The sequence below is a fragment of the Euprymna scolopes genome, chromosome 43, assembly GCF_053919585.1.
Source record: "Euprymna scolopes isolate OS-2025 chromosome 43, ASM5391958v1, whole genome shotgun sequence".
NCBI lineage: Eukaryota > Metazoa > Mollusca > Cephalopoda > Sepiida > Sepiolidae > Euprymna > Euprymna scolopes.
The window spans coordinates 49,655,115-49,681,328 of record NC_136524.1 but is presented as its reverse complement, the minus strand read 5'-3'; the positions used below and the strand labels follow the sequence as shown (position 1 = coordinate 49,681,328).

Sequence of the window (26,214 nt, the reverse complement as noted above, 5' to 3'; positions counted from 1 at the left end):
ATAGATAAAAAAACAAAAATGGAACTTGATTGGCCACACCTTGCGGAAGCCTGCATCCAACATCACCAGGTAGGCCCTTTAATGGAACCCGCATGGCAAACATAAAATTGGTCACCCGAGGCAGACATGGAAAAGAGGCATTGAGGCTGAGACCAGGGCTGCCAGAATGACATGGACCGAACTGAAGAGGACCAGCCACAACCAGATCCATTGGAGGAGCATTGTTGCGACCCTATGTTTCCCAAGAAATCAAGAGGCCTTGTGCTTGTGTAGATGTGAGGTTTTAAACTGGTGCATTTCATATATATTTATATAATGAAGAGTTTAGCATTCAAAATATTGTTTTGTTTGTGTCTTTGATTAATTCCAAAGAGAGAAGAAAAAAAAATACAGATGTAGAAATAAAGTAGTTGGCAAAAAAAGAGTTTATTTTATTCAATAAACTTCTGTGTTTTTTTTTGTTTTTTTTTGTTAATTTAAATTTTCAAAAAATGCAAATATTTGAGAGCTAACCTCATCAATTTAGTCAAGGAAATTTAATAAAAAATATTTTGCAAAAGTATAAATGTTGGCAAAATATAAGTCTCACATTTATAAATCACAGATAAATATGAGATGGAAATTTAACTATCCATCTCACATTTATCATTGTCAACCTTTTGACCTTGAAGTAATTTTTTTTTTCTTTTCTCTTTTAACTTATACCAAGCAACTTCATGCCTTGTCTGGAGAAAAATTTTTTTTTTTTTTTTGCTTTTATGGAAGGGAAGAAAAAGAAAAAAAATCCTTAGCTTAACTAATAAGTTAATTAAGTCAACTACTGTTAGACAAAAATAAACTTCATGCATCAACATGGACCCTTTTCCTTTAGAAGCTCTATTTGCATCTGCCTTCCAGGAAACAGGCAAGGGGAATCTAACATAATATTGTAACAAAAAAATTAATAAATAATAAAAAAAAAAATAATTGAGCAATAATGTTTGCATTTTTTTTTTTCTTTAATCTATCATCCAGCTTTAATTTCTGCTATTTGAACACACCGTGATAGTGGCTGCAACCACGATCTGTGTGAAGATGAAAAAGATTTTTTATTTCCAACAAACTTTACGGGCTCAAATCTCCTATTTTTGCTTCCATTTATAATTTAATTTTTGTGGGAGGGAGGAGTATAAATAAAAATTACTGTCCCTTCTCCTCTAAAAAAAAAAAAAAAAAAAACTTTTTGTTGATGGGGCTCTTCGATGGCAAAGTTCTCCGCCCTCACCTGCAAAAAAAAAAAAAAAAAAAAAAATGGACAAGACGGTAACCATCTTGGTTGGGAATTTAAAAGCCATAAAGAAATATTTGAGATGGAATCCAAAGCATTTAAAATTACCTAAAAACAACAAAAAAAAAAAAAAGAAATGGAGCAGGTCGATTGCAAAGTAACTTTTATTGGTTATGGTAACATTTATTTGAATTTTTACTACTTTTGAAAAACTTTGAAAATGGATTTTGAAAATCTGTACAAACCTTTGTTCAGATTACTCTGCTTACCTTGATCTCTGCCTCATAATGCTGATAATCAGCAAGGAAATATCAAATTTTGAGTGTTCGGTATGATTTAGCTGAGGATTAAACCCTAATCGCTTGATCGATTAGCAAACATTCTAATCATTGTACAATATTGCTTTGATATAGTTAGTCCTATTCTGTGTCTCTGTCCGTAGCGATTCTGCTTCTCTGTTCCAGTTTTCTTTTTGTAGCCGTGCCCAGGTGTTTTCATCAGTTTCTTCTCTTATAACGAAAATAACATTTTAATTTGGGATACCGAATATTTTATTAATTTATTATTTATTTTTATTTTTAGGCACATATTCCTGAATATATAAATCACTATGAAACATTTAAGGTAAGTTTTGAATTGAAAACCATGTTTAATTTCAGAAGAGTTACCGATAGGTAGCTAATCTTCATAAGTTTTGGAGGTGAAAAAGAATTTTTGGTGGGTAGCTGATCTGTATAGGTCTTGGACTTTAAAATTTTGCAAGCAAATGTCAAATATCTTTCTCATGAACACAAAAAAATTGTGTACAGGAATTCTAAAAGATCCAATATTTTTATGGAGCAATTCCAGTTCGTGATTGGTTGCTAGCAGAATATGGCTCCATATGATAGGTCAGTTCCTATCGCTAGTTTTTATAAGTAGACCCTTCAAATTTTCTTTAATCACTCTCTAATTATATAAAAAAAAAAATATTGCAACAGTAACTTTTTTTCTTTTTTTTTTTTAACTTTCCTCTGGCCAGGTTTTTATTTGTCCCTACAAAATTACTTGTATCGCTTCTTCTCATATTTTCCTCCATCTTCCTCTGTGAACTGACTCAACTGCTACCTAAACTGTTCTGCACCTGCTAACTTAAAAATTCTCATTCTTTCAATGTGGCTATACTATCAAAGTCTCCTGTTCTGCGCATATTTCCCTATACTGTCCAGATTTAAGCTTCCTCTGTGGTCATTCGAACTCCGTTTATTTTTTAAGTTTCACATTACACATACACTGTATCATACTCATATCATTTCTTACCATGCAACACATATCCTCAATCCTCACTGGCCAGGTTTCACTTCCATACAGCATCACACTGTATACACATGCCTGATAGACTTTTCCCTTGGTCAGCAATGGTACCGTTCTGCTGGTTAGTAATGGTAGAATTTCCCTAAACTTAATCAATCTACTCCTAATTTTTGCAATCACACTTGAACCTACTCCGCCCTGTGCTCCAAAGTTATCAAAGTAATAAAACTTCTGGTTCTTATTTAGAATTTTACTTAATTTAAAAAAAACAAAAATACACACAAATCTTTAGGATGTACATACCTGCCAGAGAACAAAAATTTCATATTCCAAAAATTACTTAAGAAAAAGTATTCGATCACTTTTTCTTTAAATTTAAAAAATTTTTTTTTTTTTTTTTTTTAACTAAGAAAATCAAATGTATGACAAGTGAGCCAGGGGCCATGATGTTGTTTCAGAATGGGTTAAAATTCAAGGGTGATAACTCAATTTAACTACCAAGATTTTATTTGTATTTGAAATAATTGAAACTTTTTAATAACTAAAAATACTAAAATTTGATTTTCTTGGTTAAAAAAAAAACAAACAAAAAAAAAACTACTTGATCAATTTACATAATCTTTGGAATATGACACCTTCATCCCATGATGGGTATGTACATCATTAAGATTTTTCTATTTTTTAATTAAGTCGAATTCTAAATAAGAACCAATCTTTTGCCATCCAAGTATACTTTCTCCACATCTGAATTCTGACATCCATCAAGAAAATGATCTAATGGAGTTAAATCACATGAACGAGGTGGTCAGTTGACAGGTTAATTTCATGAAATTATTCGTTCATCAAATGTTTCTCTCATTAAATTGATTGTATCATTTGCAATTTGTAAACACTGGATGTCAGTCTCTATCATGAATTGCTGAACCAAGCTGAACTCAAAATAACTGATAGTTGCCAAATTTGCAAGTAAAGAAAATAGTTGTCAATTAAAAATTTGCCGCCTAAAAAAAAAAAAGACATCCTGTATTTACTGTACTTATCCTCACCAAAAATCATGAAAAATTATCAAGTAGAATTTTAATTAAAAATAAAATTCAGTTTTTGTATTTTGCTGATCTGTCATTCATTATTACTTGGTTCAATGACAAACTGACTTATCTCCCCCGTGCTTGACGGGTTGCCACTCTTCTCAATTAATCTAATTTTGTAGTTTTTGATAACCAGAAAAACCTTCTGATCACAATCACACTGAAGGATAGATGCTTAGCATCACTAAACTTTGTTGACACTTGACTGCTCCCCCCCCCCCCTTCCACTTTTTTTTTTTTTTTATTCTGTTCAAAAAATATTTTGCTGGATTTTACTTGTTATCTTCATTCTGGCTTGAGCAGGTATTGTTCGTACCAGTCAGGGATAAGTTCTCAACAATCACTCCAACTTTGTTGCTGAGGTATAGTTCTGTTTAGTGCTGAAAGGTCCACATTCCCAAGCTTTAGGTTCTCTCTGAGAAAGGGCTAGTTTATTGCTAATTGCCTTGAGGCTCCCTTAACAGAAGATGTTGACAAAGTTGCTTGGGCATTTTTTATTTATTTATTTATTTACTTATTTATTTTTTTTTTTTTTCTTCTGTAGGCCAGAATGAGCTTATCCTCATGCACTGATTTTTTAAAATGTCATCTCACCTTGTGTCTAAGGAGAAGGTATAAATAAGCTCATTCTTAGTGTTGCCCTGGAATGAATAGGGACTTTAGTGTAGGCGACAAATAGTTCACAGTAGTCCCCTCCCCATCATGGCCGCTGATCTTTGGCTAATTATCGCTCACTTGAGTAGCAGATGATGTGAAGAGACCTGATTCTGGCATAAAACATAATCGACAGGAATTTAAATAAACCTTTTGACAAGTTTGTCACTCCAGCATCAAGTCCTGGTCTCCATGCCACTTGGAAGAAAATGTACTATAGATGTTTTTTATCTCATTAGAAGAAAACCAGTTTCAAACTCTTTTGGGTGATGGCCTTTCTTCTCCCTACTACTGTTATATTGTTGGTTCCCGGAAAACGCCATAAACCTAATCATGGAAAAATATTTTTACGATTATTTCAACGTTTAGATGTTTTGTCAGCTAAGATATGTATCGCAAATGTTAACTTTGGAATTTTATGTTAAAACAGTTAGGAATTTTAGCTAACATAAACAAAATTATGCGACAAGCAATGAAAAGAATATGCTGTTGTCATAGCCCTAATGATGACGCACAAAAATATCAATTCATACATACACATAAGTAGTTTAGAAAGGGAGCCAATCCGGTTTAGATTGGATAGAGTTGAACAGACGAGCGTTAGATTGCGACCGGTTCTAATGCCTTCTGTATGCCAGGAAAACTATCGGGGCAGAAAATAGCAAAAATGTAGAACTGGGAAAGTGTGCAACTTTCAAGCGAGGAACCTTCTAGAATACAAGACTTAATGGTTGTACCTTGGGATGAATCCTCATTTCAGCTTTTGCAGATCTATTGACCAAGTCTCAAAGATGGACGAAGGTATATTTCCCTGTTTGGCCAAATATAAAAGCCCAGAAAGATGTTTCCATCCCTTTGTGTAAAGAACTGTCCGTTTGTAAATTGATATTATCCGTATTTGTTGTATGTACTTATAAATACATATGCACACACTAGACAGTGTTCTATGACAGACATACAGGCAGGCAGATACATAAAAGACGAGGCCATCAAGCAAGACATTGTAATATGGAACAATCCTGAAAGAACTGCGTTCATTATCGATGTCACAGTCCCAACTTTGGCCTGAATAGAGTTGAACAGGAAAAGACAACAAAATATCAGAACCTAAAAATGATCTAAAAACGACATGGTCTCTGAAAGAAATAAAAATTATACTGGTTGTGATAGGAGCAACTGGCTTAATAAAAAAGAATCTTCAGAAATACTTTGAAGCAATCTCTGGAAAACTAAGCTGTAATGAAATACAGATAGCAGCTATAAAGGGAACAGTGTCTATTCTTAAAAGAGCCCTCGGATATAAATTTAAATTGTAATAGGATCAAGTGTTAGCTCTAGGAGGGAGCTCCTTGATCTCTTTAAACTTACTGAAGTAAAATAAAAAAAATTTGAAAAAATAGAGCCAGAGTGGGGAACTTTTTGTTCATAAAGGTGACTTAAAATCCATTGTCCCTCACAGAGGCTGCATTGCATAGTTAATTTTTTTTTTTTTCATTTTATCCCTGGGGCTAAGCTGCTAAGTATTTTATTATTTAACAACCTATGTTGGAATTTTTTGTGCAAGTAATAAGTAAATGAAAAAACAATGAAAACAAGCCGTCCCACTTGTTAACAAATTTACCGGATTTCCAATACTAACGATTACTATATTGTCCAATTTCTACTGTACACTCTTTAACCCTTATCCTCGAGTGGCTTCTTGGCCTTGATAAGTGGTGATGCCTATGTAAAAAAAAAAAAAAAAAAAAAAAAAGCTTATAAACAGCAAGAATATGAAATCCTGTAACATTTATTTAGTCTAGTATTTAATGCATCTAAAACCAAGCTTCTATCTTTACATCATCAACGTTCTGATCCTCAACTGGCATCAATTGAAATAAATGGCTCTTGTCTTGGGGAGGCCTCATGTTTGGTCAAGCTTCTGGGCTTGACCTTTACTCCTGATCTGAAATGGAACACGTACATCAAATCTGTTGCCAAAGCCGCTGGAAAAATGGTGGGATCCTTCTATCAATCCACTAGATATCTCACTACTGATGCAATTCTCTATATAAGTAGCAATACACATGAAAAAATTGAAATAGCTTAAAATATTTCAATATTGGTATATGTAGAAAGAGCTTGATGAGCTAAGAAAGAATCTTTTTAAATTTTTAAAATCTGATGAACATTAAGGAAGTTATGACTATTTTTGTGCCTCACACGTTTGGATATTTTCCTCTCTTTAAGACCATATGCTTTTCGTCACATTTTTTACACTACTTTTTCAGTAAAAATGTCATATCTTTGTTAAAACACAAGACTAAGCAATGAAATTTACCATAGAAGTGTATTTTTGTGCAAGGAATCAGAATATGTGACTGAAAATCTCCAAAAGTTCATGGTTTCCAAATAATCTGCAGTAAATGTGCATAAATATGCTGCAATTCCTTAAAAATGCCATGTATCCATAAATAGAAAAGAAGTTGGAGAACTCAAAGTTGAATTGTAATGTGCTTTATTTACAAAAAACTTAAATCTAAACATAAGACCATTTAAAAATGAATATATTGCAATATTTCTTTGGTATTATTGTAGATTAACACCTTCTGTTTAACCCCACTCAACTCCTTCTGACCACCCCTCCAAAATGTGATTCTACCTTTTTAGGAAATTATGTATAAAATGCCATGAAAAACTTTAATGAAAGATAAACAAATTATTTTAGAATTTAATGTATAATAATTCCCCATTACAGGTCATTCTAGCATTTTAGGGCAGTTAACTGTTTTTTTTTTTTTTATGGGAGATAAATCCTGTATGCTTTTTGTTTTATTTTTTTTTTAAGACGATTATGTGTGGTTTTAAGAGGGTTTCTATGCAATGAGAATATGGGGAGGGTTGCCATTAGGACTTTGAATTAATTGTAGGGCTAAGGAATATTATGTGTGAACATACTGAAGACTTGACAGAAACAAAAAAATATTAGAGGGGGGGTTTAGTTTCACAAAAATTTAATTTCAAATAAATATCTTACAGAAAGGTGTGTGTTCGTGTTCGACAGGTAAATAAGTCAGCAAATGTTATATTTAGTTTTAATTTAATAATATGCGTTACGAAATTTCGAACAAACTTCCATAAATTTGTTGATTTCTATTTTCGAGGTTGGAGGTGTTTATTCCAATAGGCCGTTTATACTAAGCTGGAGCAGGTTGTAAAAATACCTTTCGCTTAATAAGTAAAAAAAAATAACTGGGTTTGTATTACTGTACACAGATTTGGAAAAGTTATCAAAAAGCAAATACATAACAAATAAATGTTATCAAAGGCAAGATAAGTTACTTTTCTACCTAACTGGATATGTTTTTAGTGTTTTTATTTAATGTAACATGTTTATTCAGCTCGAAAAACATACAGTGCTTACCGATGTATTGGAAAGTTAAAAATGGCGGCCGACTATCTCTTTCACACAGTAAGTTTGGGAAAATGAGTTAAAAATAAAAAACTAGTCAAAATACTGTTAAAAACCTGCCGAATATATATCCGCCTATGTCACGGTAACATATATTGAGCAAGTTTCTAACAGTATTTGTCTAGATTTTTTATTTATAACTCATTTTCCCAAATTTATCGTCTCAAAGAGAGTCGGCCACCATTTTAAATTTTCAAATACATCGGTAAACAGTGTTTTTCAAGCTGAATAAACATGTTACATTAAATATAAACACTAAAAACATATCCAGTTAGGTAGAAAAGTAACTTATCTTGCCTTTGATAGCATTTATTTGTTATATATTTGTTTTTGGACAACTTTTTCAAATCTATGTGTATAGTAATACAAACAAGATTTTCATACATCTTTTGATTTTGAAAAAGCATTTGTGGCTGTTCGCAGTAAAACATTGTTTTAATTCGCTGTTCAAAACTAATGCAATGAATAAAAGTGCATGCAAGCTATATATCTACAAAAGTTTATGGTCCCCCCCCCCTTGCCAAACTTTCACAAGAAACACTCATCTAGCTGAAAACACTATCAATAATTCCCCCCACTCTTTATCTGTGCCTAAACCTAAATGTAGATTCCATGAACAAAGTTTCTTTCTTAGAACTGCACACCTATGGAGTTGTCTTCCGTTTTCCTGCTTTCCAGCTGACTACAATATGGTTGTCTTCAAGTCCAATGTAAACAAGTTCTTGATGAGCCATTCCCCTTAAGTTAACAAATTTACTGAATTTTCATTACTGACAATTACTATATTGTTCAATTGACTACAGTACACTCTTTAACTCTTATTCTCAAGTGGCCCCTAGGCCTTGATAAGTGGTGATGTCTATGTAAAAAAAAAAGAGTACTTATTCTTTATTCAAATTAAAAACTTTGTTTGCTTCCTTTGAGAAAGCACTTTAATATGTGATTCTAACATAGTGGTTCATGGTATCAATTGGTCCTCTAAATGCTCTAAATGTTCATATGTCAACTGTGTTCTCAGTGAATATCAAGTACGAGAATGTGGGTTCACAACAGTATGTGTTGAAAAGCAGGAAATGAGCCTGCATGCATGTTCACGAAGGTAAAGATATTCTGTTTGCAAATCTTTTCAAATTTTTATGGGATCATTCATTTTGTCAAATTGGGATTTCAGGACATAATCTCCTGGAGCCTTTGATATGTCAATAAGAAAGGACTGAAAATCAAGTTCCAGAGTGATGTTATCTTTTCAAAATCACTAAATCTTTAATTGTACTCCTTTATTAACATGCCTAAAACAAACTCCTGTTCTTCAAAAGATCTAGACGTCTTCATTTTCACTCATTACCGTTATAAGCTGTAGAAAGTGTTCCTCTGAAAGTCTTGATTTAGCTGAAAGAGAAACGTAATGCCTGAATTTTTTGCCACATATCATAAATACTTATTTTTTGCCACATATCATAAATACTTATTTTTTGCCACATATCATAAATACTTATTTTTTGCCACATATCATAAATACTTATTTTTTGCCACATATCATAAATACTTATTTTTTGCCACATATCATAAATACTTATTTTTTGCCACATATCATAAATACTTATTTTTTGCCACATATCATAAATACTTATTTTTTGCCACATATCATAAATACTTATTTTTTGCCACATATCATAAATACTTATTTTTTGTCACATATAGATTTATTTTTTGTCACATATAGATTTATTTTTTGTCACATATCATAGATTTATTTTTTTTGCCACATAATTTTTTTTTCCCCATATATCATAAATACTTATTTTTTGCCACATATAGATTTTTTTTTGCCACATCATAGATTTATTTTTTGCCACATCATAGATTTATTTTTTGCCACATCATAGATTTACTTTTTTGCCACATCATAGATTTACTTTTTTGCCACATCATAGATTTATTTTTTGCCACATCATAGATTTATTTTTTGCCACATCATAGATTTATTTTTTGCCACATCATAGATTTATTTATTTTTTGCCACATCATAGATTTATTTATTTTTTGCCACATCATAGATTTATTTATTTTTTGCCACATCATAGATTTATTTTTTTTGCCACATATCATAAATATTTATTTTTTACCACATATCATAGATAGATTTAGTTTTTGTCTTGTAATGAAGCATTTAACTCATTTTGGTTAGACATCATATCACACAAAATGCAACATCTCTGGAAAAGTTTGCATCTGATAAATCAAAATATTTGTTTCCTTTAAAAAAGTAAATTATTTGATTTTTTTTTTTCTTTTTTTTTTTTTAAATACAATATTAGCTTATATATTCCCTTGTGACAACCAGCATACTTTTTGAGTGGTAAGGCAAATCTACATTACAGTAGAACCCCAGTATACCGTGACACTAGGATACAGCTTTTTCAGATTACGATGTGGAATACAATGTTTTTCCAGCCCCTTGTTACGATATGTGTCCCGCTTTATGGTGTTATGTATAATGTTATTTGATTATATACATGCGTATTATATACTGTACTGTATTTTGTTACTAATTTTTAATGCCGTATCCTGAAGATATACTGTAATTATTTCATCTACCATCAGCATGTTTCTAAATTGTCGATACTTCATGGCATTTGCTCGAATATAGTTGACAATGCTTTTTGCAAAGTGTTATTAAAAATGGCAAATTTTGCACAGATTTTGCTGATTTAAGATATAATGAAAAGAAATCCATTCACTTGGATCATTGGTTTCTTAAGATGTGAAATAAATCCCTTCATTCTTGGCCATCATAGCTGGAGCAGCATCTCTGCACACGCTGATCAAATTAGAAATATTAAGTCCTACATTGTGACATTTCTCGGGTTTCTATTACTATACACATAGATTCGAAAAAGTTGTCAAAAAACAAATATATAACAAATGAATGTTATCAAAAGCAAGATAAGTTACTTTTTTACCTAACTGGATATGTTTTCAGTGTTTTTATTTAATGTAACATGTTTAACCCACTCGAAAAACATAGTGTTTACCAATGTATTAGAAAATTTAAAATGGTGCTGGACTATCTGTTGAACACGGTAAGTTTGGGAAAATGAGTTAAAAAAAAAAAAAAAAAACTATACAAAAGTCTGTTAAAAACTCACCGAATATATGTCGGCTTATGTCACAGTAACATATAATGTAGCAAGTTTCTAACAGTATTTTGTATATTTTTTATTTTTAACTCATTTTTCCGAACTTACCGTGTTCAGCAGTGTCCGGCGCCATTTGAAATTTTCCAATACATTGGTAAACACTGTATGTTTTTCGAGCTGATTAAATGTTACATTAAATAAAAACAGTAAAAAAATTATCCAGTTAGGTAGAAAAGTAACTTATCTTGCCTTTGATAACATTTATTTTTTTATATATTTGTTTTTTGGCAACTTTTTGGAATCTGTGTATAGTAATACAAACACGATTTCTCTATGAAGTCATTATAAAAAGTCTATTCGCGTGTACTACCTTTTAAGGGTAGCCAAAGCCAGCAATTCTTCGTATACTTGAAAATAATCAGTTATAGCACAGGTAAAAATACAATACCTGTGCTGAATCAGTGCAATCTGTTGATTAATCCAAAGTTAGTGAATAATATACTTTAAAAAAAAAAAAATTTTTTTTTAATAAAATAAAATATGACCCTACTATTTTCAGTGTAATGACTTGACTGGTGAAATTAATCAGATCTTTAATTAATTAGGTTGGTTAAGATGGACTAATTTAATTGTGAAAATAAATAATTTTCAAATTACTGCATCATTTGAATTTTAGTAAATAAGTAGATGTTAAAATCAGTGAAAAGAAAAAAAGAAAAGGTCACCAAATACAGAGACATTAAAATAAACAGAGTTGTCAGAACAAAACAAAATCCTTTAGATTTTTAATAAAACCAAAACAACAAAAGTATTAACCTTTTGCCAAACGGAGTCGACCTGTCAACCTTTTGCCAAAAGTGAAATGCACGGAGTTGTCAGAAACAAAACAAAATCATTTTAGATTTTAATAAGAAATGAGAAAAGTGTCAACCTTCTGCTGACAGGGTTGGCCTGTCAACCTTTGGCCAAAAAAGCAAAACAATGGTAAGAAGGTGCACAGAGTTGTCAGAACAAAACAAAATCATTTAAATTTTAATAAAAATGAAAATAACAAAAGTATTAACCTTTTGCCAAACGGAGTTGACCTGTCAATCTTTTGCCAAAAGTGAAATAATTATAAGAAAGTGCACAGAGTTGTCAGAAACCAAACAAAATCATTTTAAATTTTAATAAAAATGAAAATAACACAAAAGTGTCAAACATTGACAGATGTGCTGGGTCAACCTATTCAGAGCATAAAGTACACGGTTTGACAGAAGACTTTTTATTTTATTATTTTTTTTTTATTATTACATTTTTATCCCAAACAAGGCACATTGCCACTTTGATGTCAGGGGCTACTATCAGGGACCTAAGTTGCAAGGGTACTATGTAGGAAGTTGGGTTACATCAAGGGAATGGAACGACAGGGACCAGTTATAAAATTGCTTATTTGCTGGGGGGGGGGGGGAACAAGCCATTCAGCGATGCAGAACTCAAAGAATGTATTTTAGAAATGATAAAAGTATAGAACCAGATAAAGTAAACTACTTTTTTTGTAATTGGAAAGTTGTTTAATCCTCATATAGGGCTTTATTTTTAATACATTATTGGACAGACAATAAATGAGGCAGATATTTAGTATTAAAAAAGCCTTTTTTTAATTATCCTGAAATGGAAACAAGAGTAAGACAAAGTTTTGAGGGGTGGGGGTATCCTGCTTGTTAGGTTTTATATATATATATATATATATATATATATATATACACACACACACACCAAGTTAGATATTCAATAGGGAAAACTCGTGAATTAAAACAAAGTTATTAAGAGTGCTCAATAAAAAAGAGCAAAATATATTTATTCATATAGACAAATATTACATAGTCGCCACACTGGCCAATTGTCTGAGACATTAGCATGTCCAGTGCAGTGACTATGTAATATTTGTCTATATATATATATATATATATATATTAGTCATATTAGCAAAAGCAAAGGAGGAGAAAAAAAGCAAAGATATAATTTTATTTTTTAAATATTTTTTTCTTCTTACAGAACGCAGGATACGACTTGATTGCATGTGTGTCAGTGAATGATCCATTTGTGATGGCAGCTTGGTCTCAAAAAACAAAAGCTGAAGGAAAGGTACATTTTTTTTTTTTTTTTTTTTTTTCATTATAAATGGTTGTATAGGGCTTATAAATTTGCGTAAAAGAGGAGCAAATGCATCACATCGCTATCTTGAAAATAATATCAAGACCAGAGAAATGACTCAACAATAATTCAAATGTGCAAGGTTTTTGTAAAATATAAAAACTTTCCATTAATTGCTTAAAAACGATTTTCTTTATAAAACTATTTAATCGATTTACATGCATTTTTGGAATATGATTGATTTTTTTTTTTTTTTTTTTTACCATAATTAGAACTGTTGGTCTAGTGCTTGCAGACATAATAACAAAACAATTACAGCCTTAGTATGCTGAAAAAATTTTTTTTTTTTTCTATCCTCATTTCATATAATTCTATTAATTACTCAAGACCTCTCTCCTCCCAACAGTTCGGAGTATGACACAAAAAATGAATCCAGTAGTGAAGACTCCATTTTGAAGCTTTGGGTAGTGGTTTCAACCTTTGATCATCAATACTCCTTGATTCAATCTCATCTGAAGTAGTAGTAGTGTAGGACCAATTGTTCTCCCCCACTCAAGAATAGTCATCGCTCCCAATGACCCTGTTTCCATGATCACCTTCTTTTATCCTGTTGCTTGGCCGTGTCATTGTCTCTTACATCGGCAGATGCTGAGGGTGGCATGCCTGGGTTCACAAGTACAGTAGAACCACGGGATACGATGTGAAATACAATATTTTTCCAGTCTCTGGTTACGGTATATCCCTCACCTTTCGGTGTTATTTATGTTATTTGATTATATACATGTGTATTATATACTGTACTGTATTTGGTTACTAATTTTTAATGCCATATCCCGGGTGTCTACTGTATATAAAAAAAAAATAAAATAACGCTAGAGAAACAATAGAAAACACAAACTTCAACACATTCTGTATGTATCAGCCGAGCTCTTAGTGCATGTATGGCACCATCTTGGAAAACGACCCTTCTTAATTGCTAAGGGTTACATCTGTGTCTTCTGTCGAAGCCTCTTTGGTGTCCGCTCTTCTCAATCTGCTCTGAACTACACACTGCATTAAACTGTATCAAAATAGAAACTGTCCTCAGTCATCACAAAACTTGTTGCCACTCCTAAAACTGTTCTTAAACTAGCATTACAAGTTGATTTGTTTTCTTTTTAGATAATTGTTATTTTATCAACTTGCATGAAAAGATATATATATTATTCCTTAATTGGAATTCATTTTTGAGATGAGCATTATATATATTAATTTTATTTCTATTTCGGACTATTATTCTCATCTTTATTAGTTGTTGTTTTCATCTTTTATTGGTTTGTTTATTCACAACGTTTTGGCCAACTATTCCTCTGGCCTTCGTGATGGCTGAGAATGCAGTTAGGAGATTCGAAGTTCCTATCCGTCGCGATTACCACCTGATAAAGGCCAGAGGAATAGTTGGCCGAAACGTTGTGAATAAACAAACCAATAAACGATGAAAAAACAACAACTAATAAAGATGAGAATAATAGTCCAAAATAAAATTAATATTTGCATGAAAAGAGTTATGCAAAAGATGTTTAAAACCGTTTGAAGTATGCAAATACCATCAATAGTTCAAAAGTTATGAGAATTTTAAGTGCCAAAATTTATGCTTTTCCGTGGACATTTTTCCTTAGAAAAAGTGGGCTAAATTACGAACCTCAACATTTCAAGAATTTTGCAACCATTTATTTATTTTTCAAGCTATTCTCATGAAACTTGGTACTCTTATGTAAAATTGTGTGCTCTTTCTGATTATGCAATCAAATCTGATGTATCTCTTTACCATAAGCCATTAATTATAAATTAAGATGTACAAATTTCAATTTTTTTTTAAACTGGCGCATGGTATCATACAGTGGGTGTCTATTCATAAACAAAACTAAGTATTATAGTGGTATTTAAATATAGCTTTATTGAGAGTAGGTATTCACTTGCCTCCCCACCAGAGGAGAGCTTAATCTTGGGTATAACCATTGAATGTCGAAAGAGCACTCGTGGCCAGTATTTACTACTCCCCTCAAAGAAAAAAAATTGACTAGATATGAATTAATCTCAAAAATAAATAGAAAATTTTTCATATAGATTTTGAATTTCTGTAAAAGATGGAAATTTCCATAGTTGACCAAAACATACATTTTGGGACCTGTTCAATTTTCAAAATGAACTCCTGAATTACAGTTTGTAAATCCTCTCTATCTGGCCAAAAATATATCCCTATTTTCTGAGATGCAACCATAAATCATACTCTACATTAATCCTTGAATGTAGCTTCCAGAATACCAGGAATCCTGATAAGCAACCACTATATATTCACCAATTGATGGGAATTTTCGTCATTTCTATTGTTGTTTTACCGAAAATTCAACTATGTAAACAAAGAAATAAAACGGTAAATTTTTACCTTGTTTCCACCTTAATATTTTTCTTTAAAATAACTACCTTTTACAGGTTTTCGGGTATGCTAAAAACGAATATCTCATTTAAATTTTCTGCAAATAAGTAGTTTGCCGGATATTAAGCAATATCATTTCTTATGTTATTGCTGGTGGCCATCTTGATACGCGCGAGCGCACAAACGCAACCCCAAGAAAGTATGCGCAAATGTATGTACCAAGATGGCCACCAGCAATAACACAAATGACATTGCTTAATATCCGGAAAACTATTTATTTATAGAAAATTTAAATGCAATATTAAATGTAACCGCCTGGCCTACCGGCCGGGACATCTGTTCTCTAATTGGTCCTCCATACTGAGACAATTACTATTTATTTGGATATTGTAAGTGCCCCCCCCCTTTTTTTTCTTTTTCTTTTTTTTTTTTTTTTTTTTTTTTTTAAGAGCTGGTTTTCTCCCACATTAAAAACAACCTTTGTGGGAGGTTTAAAAGCAACACCATTTCTGCAAGTCATCTTTTTGATTGACTACGTTAAATTTGAATGCTTTACACTTCTGGTCATGTCATGGAGTAGCAGTAAGACGTCAGATTTTCTTTGGCTTTCATTTCCGCCTTCACATCACGGGTTCGAGCCTGCCTGCCTGCCAGCCACCAATTTTTTTGACACCTCCAAACACCCGTGCAACACCGGGCACCTAGACTAGTATAACAGAAAATAATTTGATTCTTGTTTGATATTTGTGTCACATTGTTTAGTTATTGTTTCTGTGGAATTTTCTGAAGATGTAAATTCTTTACGTATGTCATAACCCATGATGGAAAGAAAATATTCTATACCAAAAAATCATGTACATCGATCAAGGAGCATTATTTTTATAAAGAAAATCATTTTTAAGCAATTAATAGGAATTTGTAGCCCCCCACCCCACCCCGCCTCCATTCATATGTTAAGAATGACTTGCTAAAATTTCATAAAAATTTTAATTATTTGGAATTATCTCCCTTGTCCTGCAAAATGACACCAAGATTTTTACAGGAGTTTTTTTTTTTTTTACTTGAGTCAACACTTATCAAGGCTCAAATGCTATTCGAGGATAAGGGTTAATAAATGTAAGGTAGTAGTGTAGTAATCATTAATGGTGTAAATTGGGTAGAATTTGATTATTTATGGGGACGGCTCCACAAGAACTTGTTTACATTGGATTTAAAGGCTACCATGTTGTATTCAACTGGGAAGCAGGCCATACAATACAATAAAGATCTTTTTTATTTTTGGTATTTTTCAGGTGATTTATGGATTTGTACTGTGGGTAATTATTTTATATTAAATTGATATGTGAAAGTTATTCCATATCTAAAATTTAAAATACTTTTTCTTTATTTTCAATTTTTTTTTTTTTTTTTTTTTTTTTTTCATGGGAGTGACGGTTGTAGATTTGCACCAATGTTTTCATTCTATGGCTTTTTTGACTTGTGTTGGTTTGCTGAAGAAAAAATGTATCACAAACTAATAAAAATTAGTTTCTCAGAAGTTTTTGCTCCTGAAACTTGCTTTCATTGTCATTTTAAATCTAAACTATTTTTTATATCCAGGATATGTTTTAGATGTGTGGTTTATTTAAATTTTTTAATTATAATTTTTTTTAATTTTTAAATTAAATTTTTTTTTTCTTAAGTTTGTTTCTTTTTAATATTTTTATGAAATTTTTTTGTTTATTTCAACTTTTTATTTTAATTTAATTTTTTTTTTTTTTTTAAATTTGATTTATTTTGGTAGATAAGAATGCTTGCAGATCCCCGTGGGGAATTCACTAAAACAATTGGAATGGAACTAGATTGCAGGAAAATGCTTGGAAATATCAGGTCGAAAAGGTTTAGTGAATTTTATTACTATTTCTTTTCTTATTTTTAACAGAAATTTTTTTTTTTAATTCTGATTTTTTTCAAACATAGAAACAGATTGACAAAAATTGTACTGTAAATATCTTCCATGTTTGGTTTTTGTGTGGAAGTTTTTGTTTTTTATCACATTCCACCAAAAACTTTAAATATTTTAGTTGTATTTACTCCAATTAAGCCTACAAGGACCCTGTAAGTAGGGAGTTCAGTAGCAAGATGTGTGTTCACTTAAGACAAATTGGTTACACTTGTGTGATCATGTTAAGTGTTCATCCTGTCAGATTACAAGAAGGTACCGTCCAAGGGAGCAAGTGATTAGACAAGATCACATAAAATAGAAATTGGAGACTAGTGAACCTTGCTAATCCAAATAATACAAATTATTAATCCTCATCTCTAAAATTCTGAAAGGTAGAACTAATTATGTATCGTTCAATTTTTTTTTTTTTTTATGGAAATTGCTCCAGACAAGGCATAAAACCACTTAATGTAAGGAGCTTTATATTTAGTTTTCTTTTCATGAGAAAGAATCTCGCGGTTATTTTTAACATACAACTTAAAAAGACCAATACTATCAAAGCAAGACAAGGCGTGGAGCCACTTAATGTAGGGAGCTTTATATTTAGCTTTATTTTCACAAGAAAGAATCACACGTTTATTCTCTTGGATAAAACGTTGCAGAAGCATAGATAACTTAAATTACAAATTTAAATTAAATTGACTGACCAGGGAAAACTTGGAAGCAAGTGATTGGATAAGATTACACAGAATGGAATTTGGAGACACTTGACCAATTCAACCATGAGAATTGGAGAGTGGGCTTGCGTAATATAAGAAAATATTTCATCTTATTGAACAAAGGAAAAATAACATTAAATGAATAGAAGAAAAATATTATAATTGGGGAAAGTTGTCTTTAGAATCTTAATTGTTTCTCTTGCTATTTTTTGCAGAACATGATTGAGTTTTGAAAATGTAAATAAAGTTTTTAATCTGCAAGAAAAGAATCATTTTATTATTTTTATTTTGTGTACTACTAGTACAGTTTTTGAACCGGACAATATCTAACTTTGTAAAAAAAAAAGTTTTTGTCCAGTTCAAAAATTGCTTGCTAAGATATAGTCGACAAATTGATTTTTTTTTTTTTTTTTAAATATATCATTTTCACTAAAAACAATAATATGTACTTAGTAATATATCCAAAAATTATGAAAATTTATTGAGTAGAACAACTGCTATTGTGGTAAAAAAAAAAAAGTATCGCCATGAACAAGTAATCCAAAATTTGTTTCAGAGTTATGTCCCCTGCATGTAGACTTCTACCTCCTACTTTATAATGCCTAAGAAAAATGCAATTTTATCCAATTTTCCATAAAAATTACTTTTAATCATAAATAACTTTCTATTAAATGATTTTTCATAATTTTTGGATACATTACTATTTTCGACATGACAATTAAGTATGTAATGTTTTTTTGCTTAAAACAACACATTTTTACAAAAATCAATCCGTCAACAGTACTCTTACAAGGGTACTTGTACAGTTTAAAAATGAAAATATCGAAAAAAAAAAAGTTTAAATTGTATGTATCCGTTATAGAACGAAGTTCTCCGAAAAAAATTTCACTTAATTTCATCAAGTAGTTCTTTTTTTTTTGCAGCGGAAAAACACGTTTTTATGAGAGTGTGTTGATGGTGACCATCTTGGATTTAAAAAAAAAAAAATTGTTTGAATTTTAGAAATGCCAAAGGGAGATAACTCCAGTTAAAGCGCTGACACCCCTCCCCATACTAACCTTTTGTTCTAAAAATCGAACATTTTGCTCCGTATCATAACAAATTGTTTTTTCGCTGTAAAACAAAAAAAAAACTACTTGATGAAATCAGTGAAATTTTTTTTCGGAGAACTTCGTTCCATAACGGATACATACATAAACTTTTTTTGATATTTTCATTTTTTACTGTCTTGACTAAACTGTACAAGTACCCTTACAAGCACCAAAAGTTATACCAATACATTTTTTTTTTTTTTTTCTTAAATATTATTTTGCAGTGATATAAATTTTCTCCCCAGCAAGTTTGTAATTTATTGATTCACATTTTTTTTTTTTTTTTTTTTTAATTAATTTTCAGATATTCTTTGGTAATTGAAAACAGTGTGATCCGTAGCATCAACCTTGATCCAGACCATACAGGCCTTGTATGCCTTCTTTGTATAAAAAATGTGAAATATCAAAAATATTAAAAAGAAAAAAAAAATTTTTTTTTTTTGTTTTTTTAATTAAACAAAATAAACTCACAAAGCAAAAGTAATATCATGACCATCATCTAAATCATCATCATCATCATCACTTTAATATGTGATTGCTGTGATGATGATTAACTGAAAGTTTTTTTTTTCTTCTCTTCACTAATGTTGAGTATAAATTTCAACTCAACTTGACAAATATCCCGAAATAATTAAAGAAATGGGGTCAGTGCTTGTGTAAATTGGTGATAAACATTATTATGGACTTGTGTGTCGTGGCAAGGTTAAATTGGTGTAAATTCAAAAAAAATCTGAAAAATAATCTTGTAAAAAAATAATTGCAAGTAAATATAGAATTGGCACTTGTACAGTTTAATAAAGACATTAAAAAATGAAAATATTGAGAAAAAAAAAAAAAAGAAAGGTTATATTGTACGTATCTGTTTTGAACTGCAGATCTCCGGAAAAAGATTTCACTTAATTTGATAGAGTATTATTTTTTTTTTTTTTTTTTTTTACAGCGGAAAAACACGTTTTTATGACAGCACGTTGAAGGTAGACATCTTGGAATTTTTTATATTTTTGTTTGGAATTTTAGAACATGCCACGGAGAGATAATTCAATTTAAAGCGCCAACACTCCCTCCCCATTTTTTCTTCCTAAAAATCAAGCCTTTTGCTCGGTATCATAACAATTTTTTTTTTTTTTTTTTTTTTTTTGTTAAAAATACATCTAGCACATCTGCTACTGGATAATTTTTTGTAACTTTTAGAATTCATACTAATTTCAACACATAAGTATGTAATGTTTTCACCTGAAATGCGTTGATTTAGAAGATCACCAATTTACACAAACACCTATTTTGATACATGGCAATTATATTTGGTTGGGAGCAACTTTTAGGTATCAATGTTTTAATTTTTTCAATAAAAGCAAGACATTGGGAGATGGCATAGGGTTTATTTCTCTTTCAGAATATCGTCGTTTGATACGAGGTTCATATGCAAAAATGATCTTTTCCTTTAGTATAAGAACACAAATGATTGCTTGTCCAGAATTCTGTCCATATTAAAAGCAAAAATGAAAAAGTCTGTTCCCGTGACAAAATGAAAATATCTTTCAAAAATCATGTAAATTGATCTAGTAGTTTTATTTTTAAACAAGAAAATCATTTTTAAGCGACTAATGGAAATTGGCAAGCGTTGCAGCAAAAATCTTTAAATTTGGATTATCTCCCATGTATCTTCAAGAAGATACTGCGGGATAATGGCTCCTTGGTTAACCATAAAAGTTGACTTATTTAAAAAATAAAAGTACTTGATCAATTTATGTGATTTTTGCAATACAATATTTTCTTTCCATGATGGGTACATGCATCATGCAGATTTGTATTTTTTTATATAGAGGAATTTAAATTTAAAAATTTTTCAAGAATTTAATTTGTGTTCATCATTCTTTTTTTAATTTCAAAATCGCTTTTTTTTATTTGTTGTGGTAAGTATAGAAAATCAATCAGTAATATCTATTTTTAAAATATTAAAAAATGCACAAATCTAGAATTACAAGTTTTACAATAGACAACAGAAAAAAGTGATTTAAAAAAAATATATATATTAACATATATACCCCCACTTCCCTGACAAACCCTACCTCTGTTGATCCCCAAAGAATTGAGTGATTATTTTTAAATTTTAGATATAAACTATCTAGGGCAACTCTGATCAAGAATAAACCAACCTTGTGGGTGTCTGTTTTGTAGTTTTTGACTTTTAGCTGAACATATATAATCACATCAGCACAGACAACTATCTTTTATATAATAGAGAAGATAAATTATCTTCCTCTCAGATGATGAGAAAGCCTACCTCTTCCTTATGTTAAGAATGGCTTTCTTGTCTGTGTGATCACATTTAATTATCTAGCCTAATGGATAGCAGAAACCGGAAGTTGAAAAGAGCAGAAAACTTTGACTATTAACCACTTTCAATTGCAACCCTGCTGTATAAAATGAATACTAAACGAAAATGGGTTTGTAAAAGATTTTTTTTTTTCTAAAAACTGTTCTACAGAATTACCTCCCCTTAAACTTCTTCTTTTCCGGTTGATAACGTAAAAATTTATTTAATAAATAACAAATAATAGTTAATTACAATTTAGTTAAACTTCATAAATTTGGATTTTTTTTTTTAGGTGGGTTTATTTAGATATTGTACATTTCTAAGTTGGGGCTAACATAGAAAAAACAATTTGTAAGTTAAAAAGTAAGTAAAGATTTTAATTGAATTAATTTAACTTTGCGTATTCTTGAGATATATATACTGTGAAAGAAAACATGTTTTTGCTATTATTTAAATAAATTTAAAGTCTTCACTTTTTCTGAAGACGTTCATTACTCTAAACGAAACTGGTACAGCTCTTGTTTTTCATCATTTTTTTTTTTTTTTTCATCATTTTTTTTTTTTTTTTTTGTTTTTGATTTGTTTACTCTTTTTGTCTTTTGTGCATCTTGTCTCCGTGGCATTTCATTTCATGATATATTGTGTATTTTAGCCTCTCATATATATATATATATATATATATATATATATATATATATATATATATATATATATATACACACACAGGCACATAAGCCCATTGGAGACTGGCAAAATTTATAGGCTGTTGACATAGAATGGTTGTTTTAGGCCAAATTGATGATTGAATGTGGTTAAATTTGTGCTCATTTCTGCATTGAATACTAACCCCTATTAATTCATAACTGTGCATCTAATGGATATCATAATACTTAGTTCTCTGCACCTTATAGCAATGGTTTATTCAAAATTTCAGCCAGATTGGCTCAGTATTTTGGGAGGGAAAAAGAGATGGACAGACACTGATATAAAGGACATCTTGTAAAAATGTATTCCCACTTTAACTCTCAACAGCTTTGTTTGGACAATAAATGGTTATCAATTTGAACATTTGCGAACATGATTCTTTAATTATATTTTTGTCTTTTTTATTCAAAACTATTCTATTTCACTCTATGCATGAAGGTTAATATTGTTAGAAGTGTGAGTACATTTTTATTTATTTTTTTTTTCACACATATATATGCACACACTTGTGTGATAAATTATCAAGGCCTAAAGTCGACTTGAGGATAAGGGTTGATGAAATTGTTGATTAGATGATAAACAATACTTGGAGAAGAATGAAAATGCTCAGAAACCGTCATTTTCTAACTTGACAAATTTCCAGCAATTAATTTTGGTTTCACCTTGTGTCCTGTGTATCTTTGACAATCTTTGTTGAACAAAGTCATAAGATTTGCTGCTAAAATTTTCTAGATTAAACAATTTTTACTTCAAACTCCTCAAATTGCAAATGATTGAAATCGCGTTCGTACCAATGGCATGCAACACAGTGGGAAGTTCCTCAGTTTGGCTCGGTATTCAGCCCATTTCTTTTTGTTTTTGTTCTGTGCATTTCATACTCTTGCATGCAGACATTTTTGTTGTAGATTCCCTGGAGGAGTGCATCTAAAAGTTGCAAAAATGGCTGATTGGAATAGAGAGCAAAAAGTCTTTGGGTTGACATGAAGATTAAGTGGTTCTTTTTAATTAAATAAATAAAAAAAAAATTTTTTTTGATACAGAAAATGATTTATGATGTACATGCCATATTCCAAAAACCATGTAAATTGATCAAGTTTTTTCGTTTATTATTATTTTTTTATTTTTATTTTTCATTTTTTTTTTTTTTTTTTCAATGAAGAAATCGTTTTCAAACAATTAATGAAAACACATTGGCATTAAAACATAAATTTAGTAACTATGAATTAATGTTGAGTTATCTCCCTTTAATTAACATAATGGTGTGCAAGACAGTTTTTCTTAAAAATAAAACTACTTAATCAATTTGTGATTTTTGGAATTAGACATCTTTATTCCACAACAGGTACATGTATCATCATCAGTATCATTGTTTAACGTCCGTTTCCATGCTAACATGGGTTGAATGATTTTGCCTGATGGCTCTTCTCCGGATCTCTTGGTCTCGTGCAGAGCCTGGTCATAATCTCAACTAACTAATCAACTCCATGTCTTACATTGATTGATGTAGAAGAAGTAAACAATCTCAAAAAACCCACATCTGCTGACTGGATTTACATCGTCTATCCTTTCAACAGGTCTAAAGCACCTCAATCTATTATTGTATGCCACTTTACTTTTAGTAAAGAAAACAAAGGTCAAGTGTAATTATGTGTTTACTAAAAAAAAGGCTCAGCATTGTAAACTGTGTATACATCAACCTAGATGATATAAGGTAAAAATTAAAGCGAGTTACTCTTTCAATCAATTTGGATGCTGTCAATGATTAAGGTTATTGAGAAAAACAGTTGACTAGTTCCATAAAAAAAATGGTTAAATGGGTCTAAACAAATATTATGAATATATGCTGAACAAGAATATCGTATGAAAATGGCGGTCAAATCAGATGCACAGTTTACGATAAACATTGTTCATTGAACACCCATGGAATATTCAAACCAGAAAATAGGAACCGGATATCTTTAGCATATTCAAATCTACTTACTAGTGCTAATGTAATCGGTAAAAAAAACAAAAACATATGAAGTTATCAGTGATAATGAAACTCAGTTCCTATCTACTGAATTTAGGTTTAAATATGAATGCATGCCACTGTAAGTCCACACTTTTAGCAAGAGAACGAAGCAGCAAAAACGAAAACCTAATTAAAGCTAGATTACATCATCCATTCTTTCAACATATCCAAAGCACCTCAATCTATTCTCGCACAAAACATCAACTATTTTGAAAATGTATAATCGATTCATCAATTCTTCTGATGACTTCCTGTCACTGAGACTTGCACTATACATTGGATCTCACCATCTGCATAGAAATTCTATTAATGGTCTCCTCTTTAAAGGGTCAAGCCCCACTACTATACGTCATGATGCTCCTAACAACCTTTATTAAACTAAAAACAGCCAAAGTTAACATTATATATATATATATAATGTACATACATTAGACTACCCGTGACTTGTTGGGTCAGAATATGTTAAAGCTAACTATGGAATAGTGAGTATACAGAATTAATGTATAAACGTGCAAAAATTGAATGCAACTATTTCGAAAATGTGTAATTGATTCATCAATTTTTCTGATGACTTCCTATCACTGAGACTTGCACCACACATAATAAAGATTTTTCTAGATTTTTATTAGGTTGAATTCTAAATAAGAACCAAAAAAGTTTCTCATTTCTGTAGATCTCGACCTCCTGTAAGACCACCAAATTCCTATGTGCCATCTGTTGTAGAGCCAATGGCTGTTAACTTCCATTGAATGTGCTGTACGTAAAGTACTTCTGCTCCCTATTATTTATAATTTTGAAGTCTATTGCAGAAAATGTGTGTGAATTAGCAACACATTTCGATTGCCCATCTCTCTCTCCTCCCCCACCATGAATAAAAAAAAAAGAAAAATCTTTATAATGTATGCACCTGTGACAAAAAAAAAAAAACATATTGTATGCCAAAAATCACTTAAATTTATCAAGTAGTTTCATTTTGAAATAAAATCATGTTTTTTTTTTCTTTTTTTAACTTTGATGCAGTTTTGAAGAATAAGGGAGATATTTTTGGTCCCTCGACAAACGAGGGATTGTTGGTCTCCCAACAAAGGAGGAATCGGACCTAGTAATTCACTCCCATTTGCACTTTTCTCAATAACCATGCCTTGGATTTTAAAAAGATGTTTGCACAAACCTCGCATGCTCGGCTTTTTTTTTTTTTTTTTTTTTTCACAGCTAAATGACCTAGATTCAATTTTAATAAGAGAGATAATTCCAAATAATTCAAATTTTTGCAAAGCTTTAGAAAACCACTCTTAACATGGGGACTGGGTGGTAATTGGAAAAATGTAAATCCACTTTAATGTTTTTCTTTATAAAAATAAAACTACTTAGTCATTTTACATGCTTTTTTATTTTTATCTTTTATTTATTAATTTTTTTTTTTTTTTTGGTGTACAATATTTTTCTTTCTATACCATAAATATTTTTCTTTACTTTTTTTTTTTTTTTTGTTGGGGAGCAGTTCTGGAGTAGCTAACAATTTGAATTGTTTCGTCAATATATCTGGTTTTGCTATTGCTGAAGACTATAAGTAGTCTAACATGTGCATTGGCTTAAAAGTCCCAACACCAAATTTATCTGTAAACAAAGGGGGTGTGCAATGGGACTAATTGTAATAAACTCCCCCTCCCTCCTAATTGCCGCTGGTATATCTCTTCCATTAAATTTCAAAATCCTTGTGCCAGCCTTCTTTAAAGATTTGAAACAAATCTGTAAAAGATATTGTAAAAAAAAAAAAAAAAAATTTGGATGTAAATGTCGTTTTAATAAAAAACATTTTAGTAAAAGTGAAGTTATAAATTTTTTCGCTTTAGTTTTTTTTTTCCTTTAGTGATTTTTTTTTTTTTTCTTTTTTTTTTTTTTTCATCGTTTTTCATTTAAAATTTTTTTTTTATTCATTTTCTAAAATTAAAAAAAAAATTTTCTTATTCATTCTTTTTCTTAATCAATTTTGTTTTGGAAT

The 26,214-nt window shown here is 30.7% G+C and overlaps 1 protein-coding gene across 4 annotated transcripts in view; it reads left to right on the top strand.

Annotated features, from left to right (window-relative positions):
• Positions 1–22,562, top strand: part of LOC145268338 (peroxiredoxin-5, mitochondrial-like) — a 52,617-nt gene extending 30,055 nt beyond the window's left edge. For all 4 annotated transcript variants that reach the window (XM_080123840.1, XM_080123839.1, XM_080123838.1 and 1 more), the window contains exons 3-6: positions 1,850–1,891; positions 12,931–13,020; positions 17,229–17,323; positions 19,484–22,562. In XM_080123840.1, coding sequence (XP_079979966.1) covers positions 1,850–1,891; positions 12,931–13,020; positions 17,229–17,323; positions 19,484–19,595 — 339 coding nt within the window. In that variant the 3' untranslated portion in view covers positions 19,596–22,562. The remainder of the gene's footprint in view (positions 1–1,849; positions 1,892–12,930; positions 13,021–17,228; positions 17,324–19,483) is intronic.
• Positions 22,563–26,214: the final 3,652 nt, after the last annotated feature.